The sequence below is a fragment of the Salvelinus fontinalis genome, chromosome 33 (assembly GCF_029448725.1).
Source record: "Salvelinus fontinalis isolate EN_2023a chromosome 33, ASM2944872v1, whole genome shotgun sequence".
In the NCBI taxonomy this organism is placed as follows: domain Eukaryota; kingdom Metazoa; phylum Chordata; class Actinopteri; order Salmoniformes; family Salmonidae; genus Salvelinus; species Salvelinus fontinalis.
The window spans coordinates 11,498,591-11,519,628 of NC_074697.1; the positions used below are offsets into that span (position 1 = coordinate 11,498,591).

The following is a 21,038-nucleotide window of genomic DNA, read 5'->3' on the forward strand; positions in this document are numbered from 1 at the left end:
AATCGTGAGAGAACGGAAAGAATGAACAAAAAAACAGAGCAATGGTCTGCAACTGCTGCAAAAAAATAAACGTCCCTTTTTCAGGACCCTGTCTTTCAAAGATAATTCGTAAAAATCCAAATAACTTCCCAGATCTTCATTGTAAAGGGTTTAAATAATGTTTCCCACGCTTGTTCAATAAACCATAAACAACTAATGAACATGCACCTGTGGAACGGTCATTAAGACACTAACAGCTTACAGACAGTAGTAAAATAAGGTCACAGTTATGAAAACCTAGGACACTAAAGAGGCCTTTCTACTGACTCTGGAAAAACACCAAAAGAAAGATGCCCAGGGTCCCTGCACATCTGCGTGAACGTGCCTTAGGCATGCTGAAAGGAGGCATGAGGACTGCAGATGTGGCCAGGGCAATAAATTGCAATGTCCATACTGTGAGATGCCTAGGACAGCACTACAGGGAGACAGGACATACAGCTGATCGTCCTCGCAGTGGCACACCATGTGTAACAACACCTGCACAGGATCGGTACATCCGAACATCACACCTGCGGGACAGGTACAGGATGGCAACAACAACTGCCCGAGTTACACCAGGAACACACAATCGCATTATCAGTGCTCAGACTGTCTGCAATAGGCTGAGAGAGGCAGGACTGTGGGCTTGTAGACCTGTTGTAAGACAAATCCTCACCAGACATCACCTGCAACAACGTTGCCTATGGATACAAACCCACCGTCGCTGGACCAGACAGGACTGGCAAAAGGTGCTCTTCACTGACGAGTCGTGGTTTTGTCTCACCAGCGGTGATGGTCGGATTCGCGTTTATCGTCGAAGGAATGAGCGTTACACCGAGGCCTGTACTCTGGAGCAGGATCAACTGAGGTGGAGGGTCCGTCATGGTCTGGGGCGGTATGTCACAGCCTCATCGGACTGAGCTTGTTGTCATTGCAGGCAATCTCAACACTGTGCGTTACAGGGAAGACCTCCTCCCTCATGTGGTACCCTTCCTGCAGGCTAATCCTGACATGACCCTCCAGCATGACAATGCCACCAGCCATACTGCTCGTTCTGTGCATGATTTCCTGCAAGACAGGAATGTCAGTGTTCTGCCATGGCCAGCGAAGAGCCCGGATCTCAATCCCATTGAGCACGTCTGGGACCTGTTGCACCGGAGGGTGAGGGCTAGGGCCATTCCCCCCAGAAATGTCCAGGAACTTGCAGGTGCCTCGGTGGAAGAGTGGGGAACATCTCACAGCAAGAACTGGCAAATCTGGTGCAGTCCATGAGGAGGAGATGCACTGCAGTACTTAATGCAGCTGGTGGCCACAACAGAAACTGACTGTTACTTTTGATTTTGACCCCCTCTTTGTTCAGGGACACATTTGTCCATTTTTGTTAGTCACAAGTCTGTGGAACTTGTTCAGTTTATGTCTCAGTTGTTGAATCTTGTTATGTTCATACAAATATTTACTTTTTTTTGCTGAGTTTAGAATGCTATTTGGCCCTAAACAGAGAGAACACAGCGGCAGAACACCTGACTACTGTGACAGACCCAAAATTATGGAAAGCTTTGACTATGTATAGACTCAGTGAGCATAGCCTTGCTATTGAGAGAGGCCACCGTAGGCAGACCTGGCTCTCAAGAGAAGACAGGCTACGTGCACACTGCCCACAACTTGAGGTGGAAACAGCTGCACTTCTTTACCTCCTACCAAATGTATGACCATATTAAAGAAACATATTTCCTTTAGATTACACAGATCCACAAAGGTGTCCAAAACAAATCCAACCTTGCTAAAGTCCCATATCTGTCATCCCAATGTCGCTAAAGTCCCATATCTGTCATCTCAATGTCGCTAAAGTCCCATATCTGCCATCTCAATGTCGCTAAAGTCCCATATCTGTCATCTCAATGTCGCTAAAGTCCCATATCTGTCATCTCAATGTCGCTAAAGTCCCATATCTGTCATCTCAATGTTGCTAAACTCTTTTGGGTGTACCTGAGTAGTCCCTGTCCTCTGGGATGCTCTCATCTCTGTCTACAGGGTACAGTAGAGTGCTGACCAGTCCCTGGCTGGGCTGGAGGTACAACAGGACCAGCTCTGGGAGGCTCTTAAACCGCTTTGGCTGCACCCCCTGAGACGTCTGAGAGAGGGGGAGAGGAGCGGGAGAGAGGAGCGGGAGAGAGAGTGGGCACTTCAAAGAAATACACTGGTGCAGAGACACATCACACTCTAGACAGCACGTTCAGAATAAAGCTGGGTAGATTGGTAGGTAGTAGATTGGTAGGTAGGTGGGTAGGTCGTAGATTGGTAGGTAGGTAGTAGATTGGTAGGTAGGTGGGTAGGTCGTAGATTGGTAGGTAGGTAGTAGATTGGTAGGTAGGTGGGTAGGTCGTAGATTGGTAGGTAGGTCGTAGATTGGTAGGTAGGTCGTAGATTGGTAGGTAGGTCGTAGATTGGTAGGTAGGTCGTAGATTGGTAGGTAGGTCGTAGATTGGTAGGTAGGTCGTAGATTGGTAGGTAGGTCGTAGATTGGTAGGTAGGTCGTAGATTGGTAGGTAGGTGGGTAGGTCGTAGATTGGTAGGTAGGTAGTAGATTGGTAGGTAGGTAGTAGATTGGTAGGTAGGTGGGTAGGTCGTAGATTGGTAGGTAGGTGGGTAGGTAGTAGATTGGTAGGTAGGTAGTAGATTGGTAGGTAGGTGGGTAGGTCGTAGATTGGTAGGTAGGTAGTAGATTGGTAGGTAGGTAGTAGATTGGTAGGTAGGTGGGTAGGTCGTAGATTGGTAGGTAGGTAGTAGATTGGTAGGTAGGTGGGTAGGTCGTAGATTGGTAGGTAGGTCGTAGATTGGTAGGTAGGTCGTAGATTGGTAGGTAGGTCGTAGATTGGTAGGTAGGTCGTAGATTGGTAGGTAGGTCGTAGATTGGTAGGTAGGTGGGTAGGTCGTAGATTGGTAGGTAGGTAGTAGATTGGTAGGTAGGTGGGTAGGTCGTAGATTGGTAGGTAGGTGGGTAGGTAGTAGATTGGTAGGTAGGTAGTAGATTGGTAGGTAGGTGGGTAGGTCGTAGATTGGTAGGTAGGTAGTAGATTGGTAGATACTAGATTGGTAGGTAGGTACGAGAACGGTAGGTAGGTACTAGATTGATAGGTAGGTTGGTAGGTATTTGATGGCTTGATAGTTAGGCAGCTAAGTAGTAGATTGGTTGGTAGGTAGGTAGGTAGGTAGGTAGGTAGGTAGGTAGGAGATTACACGGGAGGTTTGTGTCACCTTCATTGGGGAGAACAGGCTTGTGGTAATGGCTGGAACGGAATCAGTGGAATGATATCAAATACATTTAAACCCAGTTTTTCACAATTCCTGACATTTAATCCTAGTAAAAAAATCCCTGCTTTAGGTCAGTTAGGATCACCACTATATTTTAAGAATGTGAAATGTCAGAATAATAGTGGAGAGAATTATTTATTTCAGCTTTAATTCTTTCATCACATTCCTAGTGGGTCAGAAGTTTACGTACACTCAAATAGTATTTGGTAGCATTGCTTTTAAATTGTTTAACTTGGGTCAAAGTTATGGGTAGCCTTCCACAAGCTTCCCACAATAAGTTGGGTGAATTTTGGCCCATTCTTCCTGACAGAGCTAGTGTAGCTGAGTCAGGTTTGTAGGCCTCCTTGCTCGCACACGCTTTTTCAGTTCTGCCCACAAATGTTCTATATAGTTGAGGTCAGGGCTTTGTGATGGCCACTCCAATACCTTGACTTTGTTGTCCTTAAGCCATTTAGCCACAACTTTAAATGTATGCTTGGGGTCATTGTCCATTTGGAAGACCCATTTACGACCAAGCTTCAACTTCCTGACTGATGTCTTGAGATGTTGCTTCAATATATCCACATAATTTTCCTACCTCATGATGCCATCTATTTTGTGAAGTACATCAGTCTCTCTTGCAGCAAAGCACCCCCACAACATGATGCTGCCACCCCGTGCAGCGGTATGGTGGCTGTGTGGTCCCATGGTGTTTATATTTGCGTACTATTGTTTGTACAGATGAACGTGGTACCTTCAGGCGTTTGGAAATTGCTCCCAAGGACGAACCAGACTCGTGGAGGTCTACAATTTTTTTCTGAGGTCCTGGTTGATTTCTTTTGATTTCCCCATGATGTCAAGCAAAGAGGCACTGAGTTAGAAGGTAGGCCTTGAAATACATCCACAGGACATCATTTTATGGAATTTTCCAAGCTGTTTAAAGGCACAGTCAACTTAGTGTATGTAAACTTTTGACCCACTGGAATTGTGATACAGTGAATTATAAGTGAAATAATCTGTCTGTAAACAATTGTTGGAAAAATTACTTGTCATGCACAAAGTAGATGTCCTAACCGACTTGCCAAAACTATGGTTTGTTAACAAGACATTTGTGGAGTGGTTGAAAAACGAGTTTTAATCATTCCAACCTAAATATGTAAACTTCTGACTTCAACTGTACATCAAACACATGGTTTCCAGGTGTTTGATGCCATTCCATTTGCTCTGTTCCGGCCATTATTATGACACGTCCTCTCCTCCACTGGTAGTTTGGTAGGTAGGTAAGTAGTAGGTTGGTTGGAAGGTCGGTAGGTAGGTAAGTAGTAGATTGGTTGGAAGGTAGGTAGGTAGATAGGCAGTAGTTTGGTGGGTAGGCAGTAGTTTGGTGGGTAGGTAGTAGATTGTCAGTAGATTGGTAGGAAGGTAGGTAGGCAGTAGTTTGGTGGGTAGATAGTAGATAGAAGAGTAGGTAGTAGATTGGTAGGTAGGAAGGTAGGTAGGCAGTAGTTTGGTGGGTAGATAGTAGATAGAAGAGTAGGTAGTAGATTGGTAGGTAGGTAGGCAGTAGTTTGGTGGGTAGGTAGTAGATTGTTAGGAAGGTAGGTAGGCAGTAGATTGGTAGGTAGTAGATAGAAGAGTAGGTAGTAGATTGGTAGGTAGTAGATAGAAGAGTAGGTAGTAGATTGGTAGGTAGGTAGGCAGTAGTTTGGTGGGTAGGTAGTAGATTGGTCTTGGTAGCTCAGTGTCTGAGAGTGTGCTGAATCACTTCCTGTTCATTGATATGTGGGTGGAGGGTTTACAGTGGTGTAAGGGAAGCTGTAATACCATCAGGCCCTCAACTGCCAACGGGTGGGGAGCCCGGCAGCCACTCTGTTTCAGTGACGTTTCATTGAACTGAAGCCTTGGTACACCAAATGATTTGGTGAAGCGAAACAAAAGTGAAACAGAGAAATCCGTGTGGATTCCAGGCAAGGGACCAGGAGTGTGGGGGGTGGGTATTAGGATATGTGAGTATGTGTTGCGGGGGGATTGGTGACTCTCCCAGCTGCTAGACGCAGAGCACAAAGAGACTGCTGTGTGTTTGTGTGCATGTGTGTGTGTGTCAGCTCAGAGCCAACATGAGCACCAGAGCCTGCCAGTTCCTACTGATCCAGGCACACATACAAGTACCATACACTCAGCATATACACGCTAGAGATGTATAGAAAAAATACCAACTCACACCCATTGGTGTGTGTGTATGGAGGTGGTGTATAGTGGTACCTGGACTGCCAAGAATCCCTCTTCATCTGGGAGAACCCTATAGGTGTGGACATGCTTCTGAAACCTAGAGAGAGACAGAGAGACAGACAGAGAGACAGACAGAGAGAGAGACAGACAGAGAGAGAGACAGAGAGCGAGACAGAGAGAGAGAGAGAGAGAGAGAGAGACAGACAGAGAGAGACAGACAGAGACAGACAGAGAGACAGACAGAGAGACAGACAGAGAGCGAGACAGAGAGCGAGACAGAGAGCGAGACAGAGAGCGAGACAGAGAGCGAGACAGAGAGCGAGACAGAGAGCGAGACAGAGAGCGAGACAGAGAGCGAGACAGAGAGCGAGACAGAGAGCGAGACAGAGAGCGAGACAGAGAGCGAGACAGAGAGCGAGACAGAGAGCGAGACAGAGAGCGAGACAGAGAGAAAAAAAAAAAACAGCCCAATAAATTCTACAACATAAACCAATCGTACAGATGGGCTCCAAACAGCGCAGAGATTCATTGAAACATTGAACTCAAATGAAATGATGAACTCTATACAGTTTTTCAATAACTCACAACACCAAAACAATAAAGATGGTGTCAATTCGGCTACTCTAAACATCAACTGCACATTCCAAAAAGCAGCATCAAAAGCAAATTTGAGAAAACCAAAGAAATGCAACATCAGAAACAAAAAGTTTCAGAAAAATGGTTTGATATTGAATGTAAAACAATTAGAAAAGACCTAAAGACAAATATCAAATGAAAAACATAAGCAGCAAAACAACCCAGATCTACAATATGGAAACTCTGAAACTCTGAAACAGTATAAACAAACACTGAAACGCAAGAAACTGAATTATACCAACAAGACACTTGATGAAATTGAAAACGCAATTGACCAAAATCCGTTTTGGGACATGTGGAACAATTTAAGCACGACAAAGCCACAAGAATTAGCCATACAAGATGTAGGAATCTGGAAAACTTATTTTTATAATCTATACAAAAACATCCCACAAAAAGACTTGCAACAGAACCAATTAGAAATTAAAGAAAAATTGAACATCCTTGAATCAGTCATTAAAAACAACCAAAATCCATTAGATTACCAAATAACCCAACAGGAACTAAATGAAAAGCTCAAATCTATTAAATCAAAGAAGGCTTGTGGTCTAGACAACATCAGAAATGAAATGCTGAAAAACAGCACACCTGAGTGGCAAAATGCTGTGCTTAAATTGTTCAACATGGTTTTAACTTCTGGCGGCTTCCCTGATGTCTGGAACCAGGGGCTCATCTCCCCTATCCACAAAAGTGGAGACAAATCAGACCCCAATAATTACAGGGGAATTTGCATAAACAGTAACTTGGGAAAGGTTTTCTGTAGCATTTTGAATTCAAGAATACAAACCTTTCTTCAAGAAAAAAATGTAGTAAGTAAATGTCAAATTGTCTTTTCTCCCTAACCATCGCACTACTGACCATATATACACCTTACACACACAAATTAATAAACACGTCCACAAAAAAAGGGGGGGGCAAAATCTTTGCTTGCATTATTGACTTTAAAAAAGCATTTGATTCTATTTGGCACAAAGGGCTATTCTGCAAAACTCTCCAAAGTGGGCTTAGTGGTAAGGTTTATGACTTAATAAAATGTAAGTACACAGAAAACAAGTGTGCAATAAAAATCAAAAACCAAAGAACAGAATTATTTTCACAACGTCGAGGTGTGAGACAAGGCTTTAGTTTGAGTCCAAATCTTTTCAACATTTATATCAATGAATTAGCAGACATGTTGGACCATTCTCCAGCCCCAGGACTCACACTATTTGACACAGAGGTAAAATACCTCCTATATGCTGATGACTTGGTACTTCTATCACCAACCAAAGAAGGTCTTCAACAGAACATTAATATTCTAGAGCAATATTGCCATAATTGGGCCCTGGCAGTAAATTTCCAATAAACGAAAATCATGATTACCCCCCCCAGAAAACAGATGTCAGAAACACAAATATAAATTCACCCTGAACAACACCATAATTGAACACACAAAAAATTACACCTACCTTGGTCTGACCATATCTGCATCGGGAAACTTTAATAGGGCAGTGAATGCACTCAAAGAAAAAGCCCGCAGAGCATTGTATGCAATAAAAATGAAATTATTCAAAATCAACATCCCAATTAGAATTTGGAAAAAATATTTGACAGTGTAATCCTACCAATAGCTCTTTACGGAAGTGAGGTTTGGGGGCCACTCAAACTGGACTTTAAAATGTGGAACAAACATCCAATTGAAGCCCTACATGCATTGTTATTATTTTTGTATTTAATTTTGTATTATTATTTACTACCATTTTATATTATTATTTGTTATCGTTTATAATTTTATTACAATGTATATTGTATACATTGTTGCTTTGGCAATATTGACACAATGTTTTTCATGCCAATAAAGCAGCTTGAATTTGGAAAGAAAATAAAAAAATTGAGAGAAAGAGAGAGACAGAGAGACAGAGAGAGAGAAAGAGAGGAAGGAGATAGAAAGAGAGGAAGGAGAGAGCGAGAGAGGAAAGAGAGAGCGAGAAAGAGAGAGCGAGAGAGGAAAGAGAGAGCGAGAGAGCAAGGACAGAGCGAGAGATAAAGGAGAGAGCGAGAGATAAAGGAGAGAGCAAGCAGAGAGAGAGCGAGAAAGAGAGAGCGAGAAAGAGAGAGCGAGAAAGAGAGAGCGAGAAAGAGAGAGCGAGAAAGAGAGAGCGAGAAAGAGAGAGCGAGAAAGAGAGAGCGAGAAAGAGAGAGCGAGAAAGAGAGAGCGAGAAAGAGAGAGCGAGAAAGAGAGAGCGAGAAAGAGAGAGCGAGAAAGAGAGAGCGAGAAAGAGAGAGCGAGAAAGAGAGAGCGAGAAAGAGAGAGCGAGAAAGAGAGAGCAAGGCAGGAGAGAGCGAGAAGGAGAGAGCGAGAAAGAGAGAGCAAGGCAGGAGAGAGCGAGAAGGAGAGAGAAGGAGAGAGCAAGGCAGGAGAGAGCGAGAAGGAAAGAGAAGGAGAGAGCAAGGCAGGAGAGAGCGAGAAGGAGAGAGCGAGAGAAGGAGATGAAGGAGAGAGCGAGAGAAGGAGGTGAAGGAGAGAGCGAGAGAAGGAGAGAGCGAGAGAGAGCGAGAGAAGGAGAGAGCGAGAGAGAGCGAGAGAAGGAGAGAGCGAGAGAGAGCGAGAGAGAGCGAGAGAGAGCGAGAGAGAGCGAGAGAGAGCGAGAGAGAGCGAGAGAGCGAGAGAGAGCGAGAGAGAGCGAGAGAGAGCGAGAGAGAGCGAGAGAGCGAGAGAGAGCGAGAGAGAGCGAGAGAGAGCGAGAGAGCGAGAGAGAGCGAGAGAGAGCGAGAGAGAGCGAGAGAGAGCGAGAGAGAGCGAGAGAGAGCGAGAGAGAGCGAGAGAGAGAGAGAGCGAGAGAGAGCGAGAGAGAGCGAGAAGGAGATAGCGAGAAGGAGATAGCGAGAGAGAGAGGAGAGAGAGGAGAGAGCGAGAAGGAGAGAGCGAGAGAGAGCGAGAGAGAAGGAGAGAGCGAGAAGGAGAGAGCGAGAGAGAGCGAGAGCGAGAGAGAGCGAGAGCGAGAGAGAAGGAGAGCGAGAGAGAAGGAGAGCGAGAGAGAAGGAGAGCGAGAGAGAAGGAGAGCGAGAGAGAAGGAGAGCGAGAGAGAAGGAGAGCGAGAGAGAAGGAGAGCGAGAGAGAAGGAGAGCGAGAGAGAAGGAGAGCGAGAGAGAAGGAGAGCGAGAGAGAAGGAGAGCGAGAGAGAGAAGGAGAGCGAGAGAGAGAAGGAGAGAACGAGAGAGAGAGAGAGAAGGAGAGAAGGAGAGAACGAGAGAGAGAGAAGGAGAGAACAAGAGAGAGGACGTAAAGAGGGATGGAGAGGAGTGAAGAGAGAGAAGGGGGGAGGAGTTGGAGAGGAAAGGGAGAGGAGGAGGGAGTGTGTGTGCGCGCCTGTGTGTCTCTCGGTGTGTGTGTGTGTCTCTCTCTCGGTGTGTGTGTGTGTGTGTGTGTGTGTCTCTCTCTCTCGGTGCGTGTGTGTGTGTGTGTGTCTCTCTCTCGGTGTGTGTGTGTGTGTGTCTCTCTCTCTCGGTGTGTGTGTGTGTGTGTGTGTGTCTCTCTCTCGGTGTGTGTGTGTGTGTCTCTCTCTCTCTCTCGGTGTATGTGTGTCTCTCTCTCTCTCTGTGTGTGTGTCTCTCTCTCTCTCTCTCTGTGTGTGTGTGTGTGTCTCTCTCAATTCAATTCAAATTGACTTTGACATGGCAAGTTCATTATTACTTACATTGTCAAAGTATACATATCGAAAAATAAAAATAAAATACACTGCTCAAAAAAATAAAGGGAACACTTAAACAACACAATGTAACTCCAAGTCAATCACACTTCTGTGAAATCAAACTGTCCACTTAGGAAGCAACACTGATTGACAATAAATTTCACATGCTGTTGTGCAAATGAAATAGACAAAAGGTGGAAATTATAGGCAATTAGCAAGACACCACCCAAAACAGGAGTGATTCTGCAGGTGGTGACCACAGACCACTTCTCAGTTCCTATGCTTCCTGGCTGATGTTTTGGTCACTTTTGAATGCTGGCGGTGCTCTCACTCAAGTGGTAGCATGAGACGGAGTCTACAACCCACACAAGTGGCTCAGGTAGTGCAGTTCATCCAGGATGGCACATCAATGCGAACTGTGGCAAAAAGGTATGCTGTGTCTGTCAGCGTAGTGTCCAGAGCATGCAGGAGCTACCAGGAGACAGGCCAGTACATCAGGAGACGTGGAGGAGGCCGTAGGAGGGCAACAACCCAGCAGCAGGACCGCTACCTCCGCCTTTGTGCAAGGAGGTGCACTGCCAGAGCCCTGCAAAATGACCTCCAGCAGGCCACAAATGTGCATGTGTCTGCTCAAACGGCCAGAAACATACTCCATGAGGGTGGTATGAGGGCCCGACGTCCACAGGTGGGGGTTGTGCTTACAGACCAACACCGTGCAGGACGTTTGGCATTTGCCAGAGAACACCAAGATTGGCAAATTCGCCACTGGCGCCCTGTGCTCTTCACAGATGAAAGCAGGTTCACACTGAGCACATGTGACAGACGTGACAGTCTGGAGACGCTGTGGAGAACGTTCTGCTGCCTGCAACATCCTCCAGCATGACCGGTTTGGCGGTGGGTCAGTCATGGTGTGGGGTGGCATTTCTTTGGGGGGGGCCGCACAGCCCTCCATGTGCTCGCCAGAGGTAGCTTGACTGCCATTAGTTACCGAGATGAGATCCTCAGACCCCTTGTGAGATCATATGCTGGTGCGGTTGGCCCTGGGTTCCTCCTAATGCAAGACAATGCTAGACCTCATGTGGCTGGAGTGTGTCAGCAGTTCCTGCAAGAGGAAGGCATTGATGCTATGGACTGGCCCGCCCGTTCCCCAGACCTGAATCCAATTGAGCACATCTGGGACATCATGTCTCGCTCCATCCACCAAGGCCACGTTGCACCACAGACTGTCCAGGAGTTTGTGGATGCTTTAGTCCAGGTCTGGGAGGAGATCCCTCAGGAGACCATCCGCCACCTCATCAGGAGCATGCCCAGGCGTTGTAGGGAGGTCATACAGGCACGTGGAGGCCACACACACTACTGAGCCTCATTTTGACTTGTTTTAAGGACATTACATCAAAGTTGGATCAGCCTGTAGTGTGGTTTTCTACTTTAATTTTGAGTGCGACTCCAAATCCAGACCTCCATGGGTTGATAAATTTGATTTCCATTGATCATTTTTGTGTGATTTTTGTTGTCAGCACATTCAACTATGTAAAGAAAAAAGTATTTTATAAGAATATTTCATTCATTCAGATCTAGGATGTGTTATTTTAGTGTTGCCTTTATTTTTTTGAGCAGTGTATATATATTTATATATAAATAAACGGTGGGACCAACAGCAATAATAATAGTAGTAGTGGACATGAGATTACCATTAATAACAGCTACAACAACAATATAATGAGGGAGACAATGCCATCCTGTCTGATGTTCAGACTCTGCTTGCAGATGTAAGAGAAGAAATCCGTACTGCCCTGCCCACTTCACTGTTGCTCCAAGCAGAGGAAACTGCAGTTCTGAAATACATCAAAAAGTGTGAAGACTTCTGCCTGAAGACCATACACACCGCAGTGCACATGTTGGGCCCCCAAGTATGCTGGCAAGAACATCCTGTCTGGTGCAGAGATCAACAAGGCCTATGGTGTCATCACTACCGTGTCTCGCCACCTTGGCCTGGATGAGGGCAAGGTTCTTGTCAGTCTGGCGAAGTCCACTTCCAAGCAAGGGCTTTGGGATGGAGATGCAATATGGCAGTCGTGCCAACATATCTCATCAGACACCTGGTGGAAGGGACTTTGTGGATCTGAGGCTCTTTCCCCTGTTTCCTCCATCATCCTCCAAATCCCACCAACATCAGCCGCCTCAGAGCTCAACTGGTCCTTGTTAGGGAACACACACACCAACGCAAGCAACAGGCTGACCAATACAAGGGTTGAAAAGTTGGTGGCCATCCGGGCAAATTTGAGGCTTTTTGAGCCTGACAACGAGCCATTCTCAACAAGGTTGGAAAGTGACAGTGAAGATGAGGCCTCAGAGTCTGATGTTCAAGAGGTGGACATTTAAATGGTATTAATATTACATTTGCATATATGTCTATGGAAAGTTTCCACCTCTGAATATTCCCCAAAATGTACAACCCTATTCAGACCACTCAACTTTTCAAAATGTTGTTTTACATTACAGCCTAATTCTAAAATAGATTAAATCGCCCCCCCCCCCCCGCCCCCCAACCTATACACAATACCCCATAATGACAAAGCAAAACCAGGTTCAGAAATGTTTGCAAATTCATAAAAACAAAAAAAAATGAAATATTACATTTACATAAGTACTCAGTACTTTGTCGAAGATCCTTTGGCAGCGATTACAGCCTCAAGTCTTCTTGGGTATGACGCTACAAATGAATCCAGGCTGTAACGTAACATTTTGAAACAGTCAAGGGATCGGAATAGTTTCTAAATGCAATTTTCATGTTTGTTGAATTGAGTCTGAACTAGAGGTCGACCGATTAATCGGAATGGCCGATTAATTAGGGCAGATTTCAAGTTTTCATAACAATCGGAAAATCGGTATTTTTGGGCGGCGATTTTTTTATACCTTTATTTAACTAGGCAAGTCAGTTAAGAACACATTCTTATTTTCAATGACGGCCTAGGAACGGTGGGTTAACTGCCTTGTTCAGTGGCAGAACGACAGAATTTCACCTTGTCAGCTCGGGGGATCCAATCTAGCAAAGTTACAGTTACCTAGTCCAACACAATAACGACCTGCCTCTCTCTCGTTGCACTCCACAAGGAGACTGCCTGTTACGCGAATGCAGTAAGCCAAGGTAAGTTGCTAGCTAGCATTAAACTTATCTTATAAAAAACAATCAATCATAACCACAAGTTAACTACACATGGTTGATGATATTACTAGGTATTATCTAACGTGTCCTGCGTTGCATATAATCTGACTGAGCGGTGGTAGGCAGAAACAGGCGCCTAAAACACTCATTCAAACAGCACTTTCATGCGTTTTGACAGCAACTCTTTATTGTGTGTCAAGCATTGCGCTGTTTATGACTTCAAGCCTATCAACTCCCGAGATGATGCTGGTGTAACCGAAGTGAAATGGCTAGCTAGTTAGCGAGCGCTAATAGCGTTTCAAACGTCACTCGCTCTGAGCCTTCTAGTAGTTGTTCCCCTTGCTCTGCATGGGTAACGCTGCTTCGATGGTGGCTGTTGTCGTTGTGTTGATGGTTCGAGCCCAGGGAGGAGCGAGGAGAGGGATGGAAGCTATACTGTTACACTGGCAATACTAAAGGGCCTATAAGAACATCCAATAGTCAAAGGTATATGAAATACAAATGGTATAGAGGGAAATAGTCCTATAATTCCTATAATAACTACAACCTAAAACTTCTTACCTGGGAATATTGAAGACTCATGTTAAAAGGAACTACCAGCTTTCACATGTTCTCATGTTCTGAGCAAGGAACTTAAACGTTAGCTTTCTTACATGGCACATATTGCACTTTTACTTTCTTCTCCAACACTTTGTTTTTGCATTATTTAAACCAAATTGAACATGTTTCATTATTTACTTGAGGCTAAATTGACTTTATTGATGTATTATATTAAGTTAAAATAAATATTCATTCAGTATTGTTGTAATTGTCATTATTACAAATACATTTATAAAAAATAAAAATAAATAAAATAATTTTAAAAAATAATCAAAAAATAAAAAATTGGCCGATTAATCGGTATCGGCTTTTTTGGTCCTCCAATAAATTGGTATCGGCGTTGAAAATTCATAATCGGTCGACCTCTAGTCTGAACGTTCACTATATTTCTTTGTTGTCTGTATTGATTTGGTTTGATTGTTATATCTACAGAACCAGTCAAAAGTTTAGACACCTACTCATTCCACGGTTTTTCTTTGTGTGCCAAGCTGTCATCAAGGCAAAGGGTGGCTAATTTGTTTCACACTTTTTTAGTTACTACATGATTCCATGTGTGTTATTTCATAGATTTGATGTCTTCACTATTATTATACAATGTAGAAAATAGTAAAAATAAAGAAACCTGGAATGAGTAGGTGTGTCCACACTTTAGACTGGTACTGTATGTATATGTATTTTTGTTCCTTTATTAGTAGGAAATCTACTAATCTTATTGTTGCCACTGTTTTCCCCCATATTTGGGGGTTTGTATCACTTCGGCACACTGACCTTGTCCATAATGCCAATAAAGCTAAACATATATATATATAAAGAGAGAGAGAGAGAGAGACAGAGAGGCAGAGAGGCAGAGACAGAGAGACAGAGAGAGAGAGACCTCTCTGCCCACATGTCAGTACTTCCTTCTCTCCCCGAGCGTAAAGCAGTAGGTATCAATAGCTAGATGTCTACAGGAAACTTTGGCTGCTACCACCTCATCAGTTTTTTTACATCAGAACACATCTGTCGACCATGTTGCTAAAACATAACACTCAGAGAGGAAACACAAATACTTCCATCTGATTCAGACTATTCCACCCACCTACCTACCAGCGCACACACACACATAAGGGTGAGCCACAAGGCTGGGTCAACTGTTCTATTTTTAGCGTTTTCATGAAGATTTTTTCCCCCAGGCTACGTCTGGCGATCACACAAGTATGAGGAAGAGGAAATCACACTCCAAAACAAGCTGAGATGTTTGAAAACACACCCCGTCCTTCATGGTGTGTGTGAGTGGTGGAGAGGAGTTGGACATCTCTTCCTGCTCGGATCTCATAGGGTAGAACACTGCTATTGTTCCTGTTGCAACACTCAAATATCCCAGGGATACAAATGGAGACTTTGCATGCAGAATTCTGCAAAAACATCCTCCGTGTACAATGTAAAACACCAAATAATGCACGCAGAGCAGAATTAGGCCGATACCCGCTAATTATCAAAATCCAGAAAAGAGCCGCTAAATTCTACAACCACCTAAAAGGAAGCGATTCCCAAACCTTCCATAACAAAGCCATCACCTACAGAGAGATGAACCTGGAGAAGAGTCCCCTAAGCAAGCTGGTCCTGGGGCTCTGTTCACAAACACAAACACACCCCCAGGACAGCAACACAATTAGACCCAACCAAATCATGAGAAAACAAAAAGATCATTATTTCCAATATGTCATGTAATTAACAAAAACAATAGAGAGAGGCTGCCATAGCCTTGCTATTGAGCGAGGCTGCCATAACCTTGCTATTGAGAGAGGCTGCCATAGCCGGTCTTCTCTTGAGAGCCAAAGTGCCCACACAATGAGGTGGAAACTGAGCTGCACTTCCTAACCTCCTGCCAAATGTATTACCATTTTAGAGACACATATTTCCCTCAGATTACACAGATGCAAAAATATAAATAAAATTTTTGATCAACTCCCATATCTATTGGGTAAAATACCACTGTGTCCAATCACAGCAGCAAGATTTGTGACCTGTTGCCACAAGAGAGCAACCAGTGAAGAACAAACATAGTAAAAATATACAATATTTACTGCCTATTTATTTCCCCTTTCATACTTCAACTTTTTGCACCTTCCCCTTAACATTTGAAATGTCTATATAATTTAAAAACATTTGTGAGTGCAATGTTTACTGTTAATTTATGATTGTTTACTGAACTTTTGTTTATGATCTACTTCACTTGCTTTGGCAATGTAAACATATGTTTCCCAAGCCAATTAAGACCTTTGAATTGAGAGAGGAGAGAGGAGGGAGGCGAGATGGAGAGAAAGAGAGAGATATGGTAGAGTGGGAGTTAGTGGGCTGAGAGCTAAGATGTCAACAGTAAGCTTCACCCCCCCTGTGTGAGTTTATGATAAACCCAGTGCTGTGTTTAGTGCACTCTGCCTCCATCCCTCTGTTTCCCTCCGGTCCTCTCTGGGTTTCCCTCCGGTCCTCTCTGGGTTTCCCTCCGGTCCTCTCACGGTTTCCCTCCGGCCCTCTCACGGTTTCCCTCCGGCCCTCTCACGGTTTCCCTCCGGCCCTCTCACGGTTTCCCTCCGGCCCTCTCACGGTTTCCCTCCGGCCCTCTCACGGTTTCCCTCCGGCCCTCTCACGGTTTCCCTCCGGCCCTCTCACGGTTTCCCTCCGGCCCTCTCACGGTTTCCCTCCGGCCCTCTCACGGTTTCCCTCCGGCCCTCTCACGGTTTCCCTCCGGCCCTCTCACGGTTTCCCTCCGGCCCTCTCTGGGTTTCCCTCCGGCCCTCTCTGGGTTTCCCTCCGGCCCTCTCTGGGTTTCCCTCCGGCCCTCTCTGGGTTTCCCTCCGGCCCTCTCTGGGTTTCCCTCCGGCCCTCTCTGGGTTTCCCTCCGGCCCTCTCTGGGTTTCCCTCCGGCCCTCTCTGGGTTTCCCTCCGGCCCTCTCTGGGTTTCCCTCCGGCCCTCTCTGGGTTTCCCTCCGGCCCTCTCTGGGTTTCCCTCCGGCCCTCTCTGGGTTTCCCTCCGGCCCTCTCTGGGTTTCCCTCCGGCCCTCTCTGGGTTTCCCTCCGGCCCTCTCTGGGTTTCCCTCCAGTCCTCTCTGGGTTTCCAGTCCTCTCTGGGTTTCCAGTCCTCTCTGGGTTTCCAGTCCTCTCTGGGTTTCCAGTCCTCTCTGGGTTTCCAGTCCTCTCTGGGTTTCCAGTCCTCTCTGGGTTTCCAGTCCTCTCACGGCTTCCAGTCCTCTCACGGCTTCCAGTCCTCTCACGGCTTCCAGTCCTCTCACGGCTTCCAGTCCTCTCACGGTATTTTTCTTGTCTATATTGAATACATCATTTAAACATTCACAGTGTAGGTTGGTAAAACTGTGAACCTCTAGGCTAATGACTTCTCCAAAAGCTCCTTGGAGTCAGGAGTCAGCTAACCTGGAGTCCAATCAATGAGTCGAGATTGGAGATGTTGGTTAGAGCAGCCTTGCCCCACAAAAAACACTCACAAAATTTGAGTTTGCTATTCACAAGAAGCATTGCCTGGTGTGAACCATGCCTCGAACAAAAGATATCTCGGAAGACCTAGGATTAAGAATTGTTGCCTTGCATAAAGCTGGAAAGTGTTCCAAAAGTATCTCTAAAAGCCTTGATGTGCATCAGTCCACGGTAAGATAAATTGTTTATAAATGGAGAAATTTCAGCACTGTTGCTAGTCTCCCTAGGAGTGGCCGTCCTGCAAAGATGACTGCAAGAGCACAGCGCAGAATGCTCAATGAGGTTAAGAAGAATCCTAGTATCAGCTAAAGACTTACAGAAATCTCTGGAACATGCTAACATCTCTGTTGACGAGTCTACGATACGTAAAACACTAAACAAGAACGGTGTTCATGGGAGGACACCACGGAAGAAGCCACTGCTGTCCAAAGAAAACATTGCTGCACGACTGAAGTTTGCAAAAGAGCATCTGGATGTTCCACAGCGCTACTGGCAAAATATTCTGTTGACAGATGAAACTAAAGTTGTGTTGTTTGGAAGGAACACACAACACTTTGTGTGGAGAAAAAAAGGCACAGCACACCAACATCAAAACCTCATCCCAACTGTAAAGTATGGTGGAGGGAGCATCATGGTTTGGGGCTGCTTTGCTGCCTCAGAGCCTGGACAGCTTGCTATCATCGATGGACACAAGAATTCCCAAGTTTATCAAGACATTTTGCAGGAGAATGTAAGGCTATCTGTCCGCCAATTGAAGCTCAACAGGAGTTAGGTGATGCAACAGGACAGCAACCCAAACTAAAGAAGTAAATCAACAGAATGGCTTGAACAGAAGAAAATACACCTTCTGGAGTGGCCCAGTCAGAGTCCTGACCTCAACCCGATTGAGATGCTGTGGCATGACCTCAAGAGAGCGGTACACACCAGACATCCCAACAATATTGTGGAACTGAAACAGTTTTGTAAAGAGGAAGGGTCCAAAATGCCTCCTGACCGTTGTGCAGGTCAGATCCGCAACTACAGAAAACGTTTGGTAGAGGTTATTACTGTCAAAGGAGGGTCAACCTGTTATTAAATCCAAGGGATCACATGTTTACACAGTGTGTTCAACAATGACATGAAAAATGATAATTGTTTGTGTGTTATTAGTTTAAGCAGACTGTTTGTCTATTGTTGTGACTTAGATGAAGATCAGATACAATTTTATGACCAATTTATTCAAAAATCCAGGTAATTCTAAAGGGTTCACATACTTTTTTGTCCCACTGTATCTGTAAACCACCACTTTGTTTCTGCGCTCTCATCCACCACAGCCATTCCTACTTCAACAACACACAGTTCCCCCACCTTCATCTGTGACAGTAGGTTCCACAGCCATTCCTACTTCAACAACACACAGTTCCCCACCTTCATCTGTGACAGTAGGTTCCACAGCCATTCCTACTTCAACAACACACAGTTCCCCACCTTCATCTGTGACAGTAGGTTCCACAGCCATTCCTACTTCAACAACACACAGTTCCCCACCTTCATCTGTAACAGTAGGTTCCATAGCCATTCCTACTTCAACAACACACAGTTCCCCACCTTCATCTGTAACAGTAGGTTCCACAGCCATTCCTACTTCAACAACACACAGTTCCCCACCTTCATCTGTAACAGTAGGTTCCACAGCCATTCCTACTTCAACAACACACAGTTCCCCAACTTCATCTGTAACAGTAGGTTCCACAGCCATTCCTACTTCAACAACACACAGTTCCCCACCTTCATCTGTAACAGTAGGTTCCACAGCCATTCCTACTTCAACAACACACAGTTCCCCACCTTCATCTGTGACAGTAGGTTCCACAGCCATTCCTACTTCAACAACACACAGTTCCCCACCTTCATCTGTAACAGTAGGTTCCACAGCCATTCCTACTTCAACAACACACAGTTCCCCCACCTTCATCTGTGACAGTAGGTTCCACAGCCATTCCTACTTCAACAACACACAGTTCCCCACCTTCATCTGTGACAGTAGGTTTCACAGACAGATGACACAGCTGTTCCTCTCTCTCTGTAATATCTGCCAACCACCACTACTTATCAGTACTCTGAATAACAGCTAGTCCTATTTTCAGAAAATGCTCCTGAAACGTACTGATGTCTGTCTGATAGGAAAGGGAAGTGTGTGTGTGTGTGTGTGTGTGTGTGTGTGTGTGTGTGTGTGTGTGTGTGTGTGTGTGTGTGTGTGTGTGTGTGTGTGTGTGTGTGTGTGTGTGTGTGTGTGTGTGTGTGTGTGTGTGTGTGTGTGTGTGTGTGTGTGTGACGCTAGGGAGAGGCCTGGGAGAGCTGTAAATCTGTGTGAGATGATGCCATGACAGCCACCAGGGAGAACTCATGTCTCCTGCGTGTGTGTGTGTCATGAGATTAAAGCCTGTACTGTCTGGACCAGAAGAACTGTGTTTGTATGTGTATTGTGCCTAAATCATGTCTGTGTTGTTTTACATGACTACGTGACTTGACCAGGTAAAACGTCTCTCTAAGTACCACGGAGTAGATTGTAAATACTCATTTTATTACACAGAAGTAGCGACAATGGCTGCCCATGCAACCCACTCGCATAGCGAACGGGACAAAGGCCCGGGTTCAGTGATATGCAGTCAACCCTATTCCTCCCTTCCCTGAGCACTGTTTACAACTTATTACCTCCACAATGATTATACAAGGCTACATTGTAGTGATTGCGGTTGAAATAGGGCTACTGTTGGCTGTAGAAAAACAAGACAACAAACCTAAATTGAGTTGTTGTGATGAGTTGACAGGCGCTGTTTTAAGAAACTCACTTTTCCAGATAGTCTTAGTTAGTGAAATAACTAGTTAGTAGCCACAGTCGGATATCATTTTTGCTGTAGCTTACTGACTGGCTGGCGACTAGCAAGGTGATTAGTTGCCACGACGTGTGTCCCTCCCAACCATGGGACAAATGAAAGACAGGCAACTCAGAAGTTTAGCACACAGCTAGTCTATCCTGAGTAAAGCCACACTTTCCCAATGATAACATTAAATCCGGCTACTCACAGTACACACAAGGCGTACGCCCCGTTAACACTTTCGCTGTCCCGAACCAGGAAACTCCCGTCTCGTCCCGCTCGGGCCAGCAGTTCCTCGGCAGCAGCTCGACTCAGGTCCCGGTGATACCATAACGGAGGCGCTAGCCCCAGCGGCGACACCCCGCCGCCACCGGCCATCGCAACAGCCCGAGAAAACACACGGTTTCCTGGGTTTAACAAGCTGGACGAGGCGATAAATCGACAAATTCGAGTGCGAGTAGTGTGAATCAGATTCGAGTGCGAGAAAACTGAGAAGTTAATACTTCTCGGTGGGTCGTTTCTGACGCTTCCTCAGTTCCTGAAAGTCTGCCATAGAGGCTCCGCGGCGCTTCCCACGGAAATCATGGAGATGGAGTGAACCGGAGAGTGGGAGGCATTGCAGCTACTGCGAGCTAAACTCTGTCCCTTTCGCTGTTAATTTCAACCAAGACACAAGACTAGGCCTCACAAAAAAAGAAACGTCATTTTGGGTTGTGCATGTTCATGCAGCTGAATGTTTATTAATATAGTACTAATTAATACTAATTCACTTCATGTTTTTAGTGTTGCATTTTCTATGCGAAGTGTGAGTCCACCTTGTGGTCATAAAATAGCAGTGCTCCAACAAGACTGTTACTTAACACTTTTGTTTCGTTGTAAATTATTTTGCATACCAAGCCTGATCCTTCAACCTATTCCTAAAGCTCAATTTAAATATGAATACGGGTATGCTGTTTTACACCATTTCACTCACTCTACTTCCACACACACACACACACACACACACACACACACACACACACACACACACACACACACACACACACACACACACACACACACACACACACACACACACACACACACACACACACACAC

The 21,038-nt window shown here is 45.2% G+C and overlaps 1 protein-coding gene across 1 annotated transcript in view; it reads right to left on the minus strand.

The window, feature by feature from the left end:
- The window catches only part of LOC129831711 (phosphatidylinositol 3,4,5-trisphosphate 5-phosphatase 2A-like), a 55,691-nt gene extending 34,954 nt beyond the window's left edge, over positions 1–20,737 (minus strand). The window contains exons 1-3 of the mRNA XM_055895096.1: positions 20,149–20,737; positions 5,572–5,635; positions 2,005–2,149 (exon numbers count right to left, since the gene is read on the minus strand). Of these exons, the coding sequence (XP_055751071.1) occupies positions 2,005–2,149; positions 5,572–5,635; positions 20,149–20,318 (379 nt within the window). The 5' untranslated portion in view covers positions 20,319–20,737. The remainder of the gene's footprint in view (positions 1–2,004; positions 2,150–5,571; positions 5,636–20,148) is intronic.
- Positions 20,738–21,038: the final 301 nt, after the last annotated feature.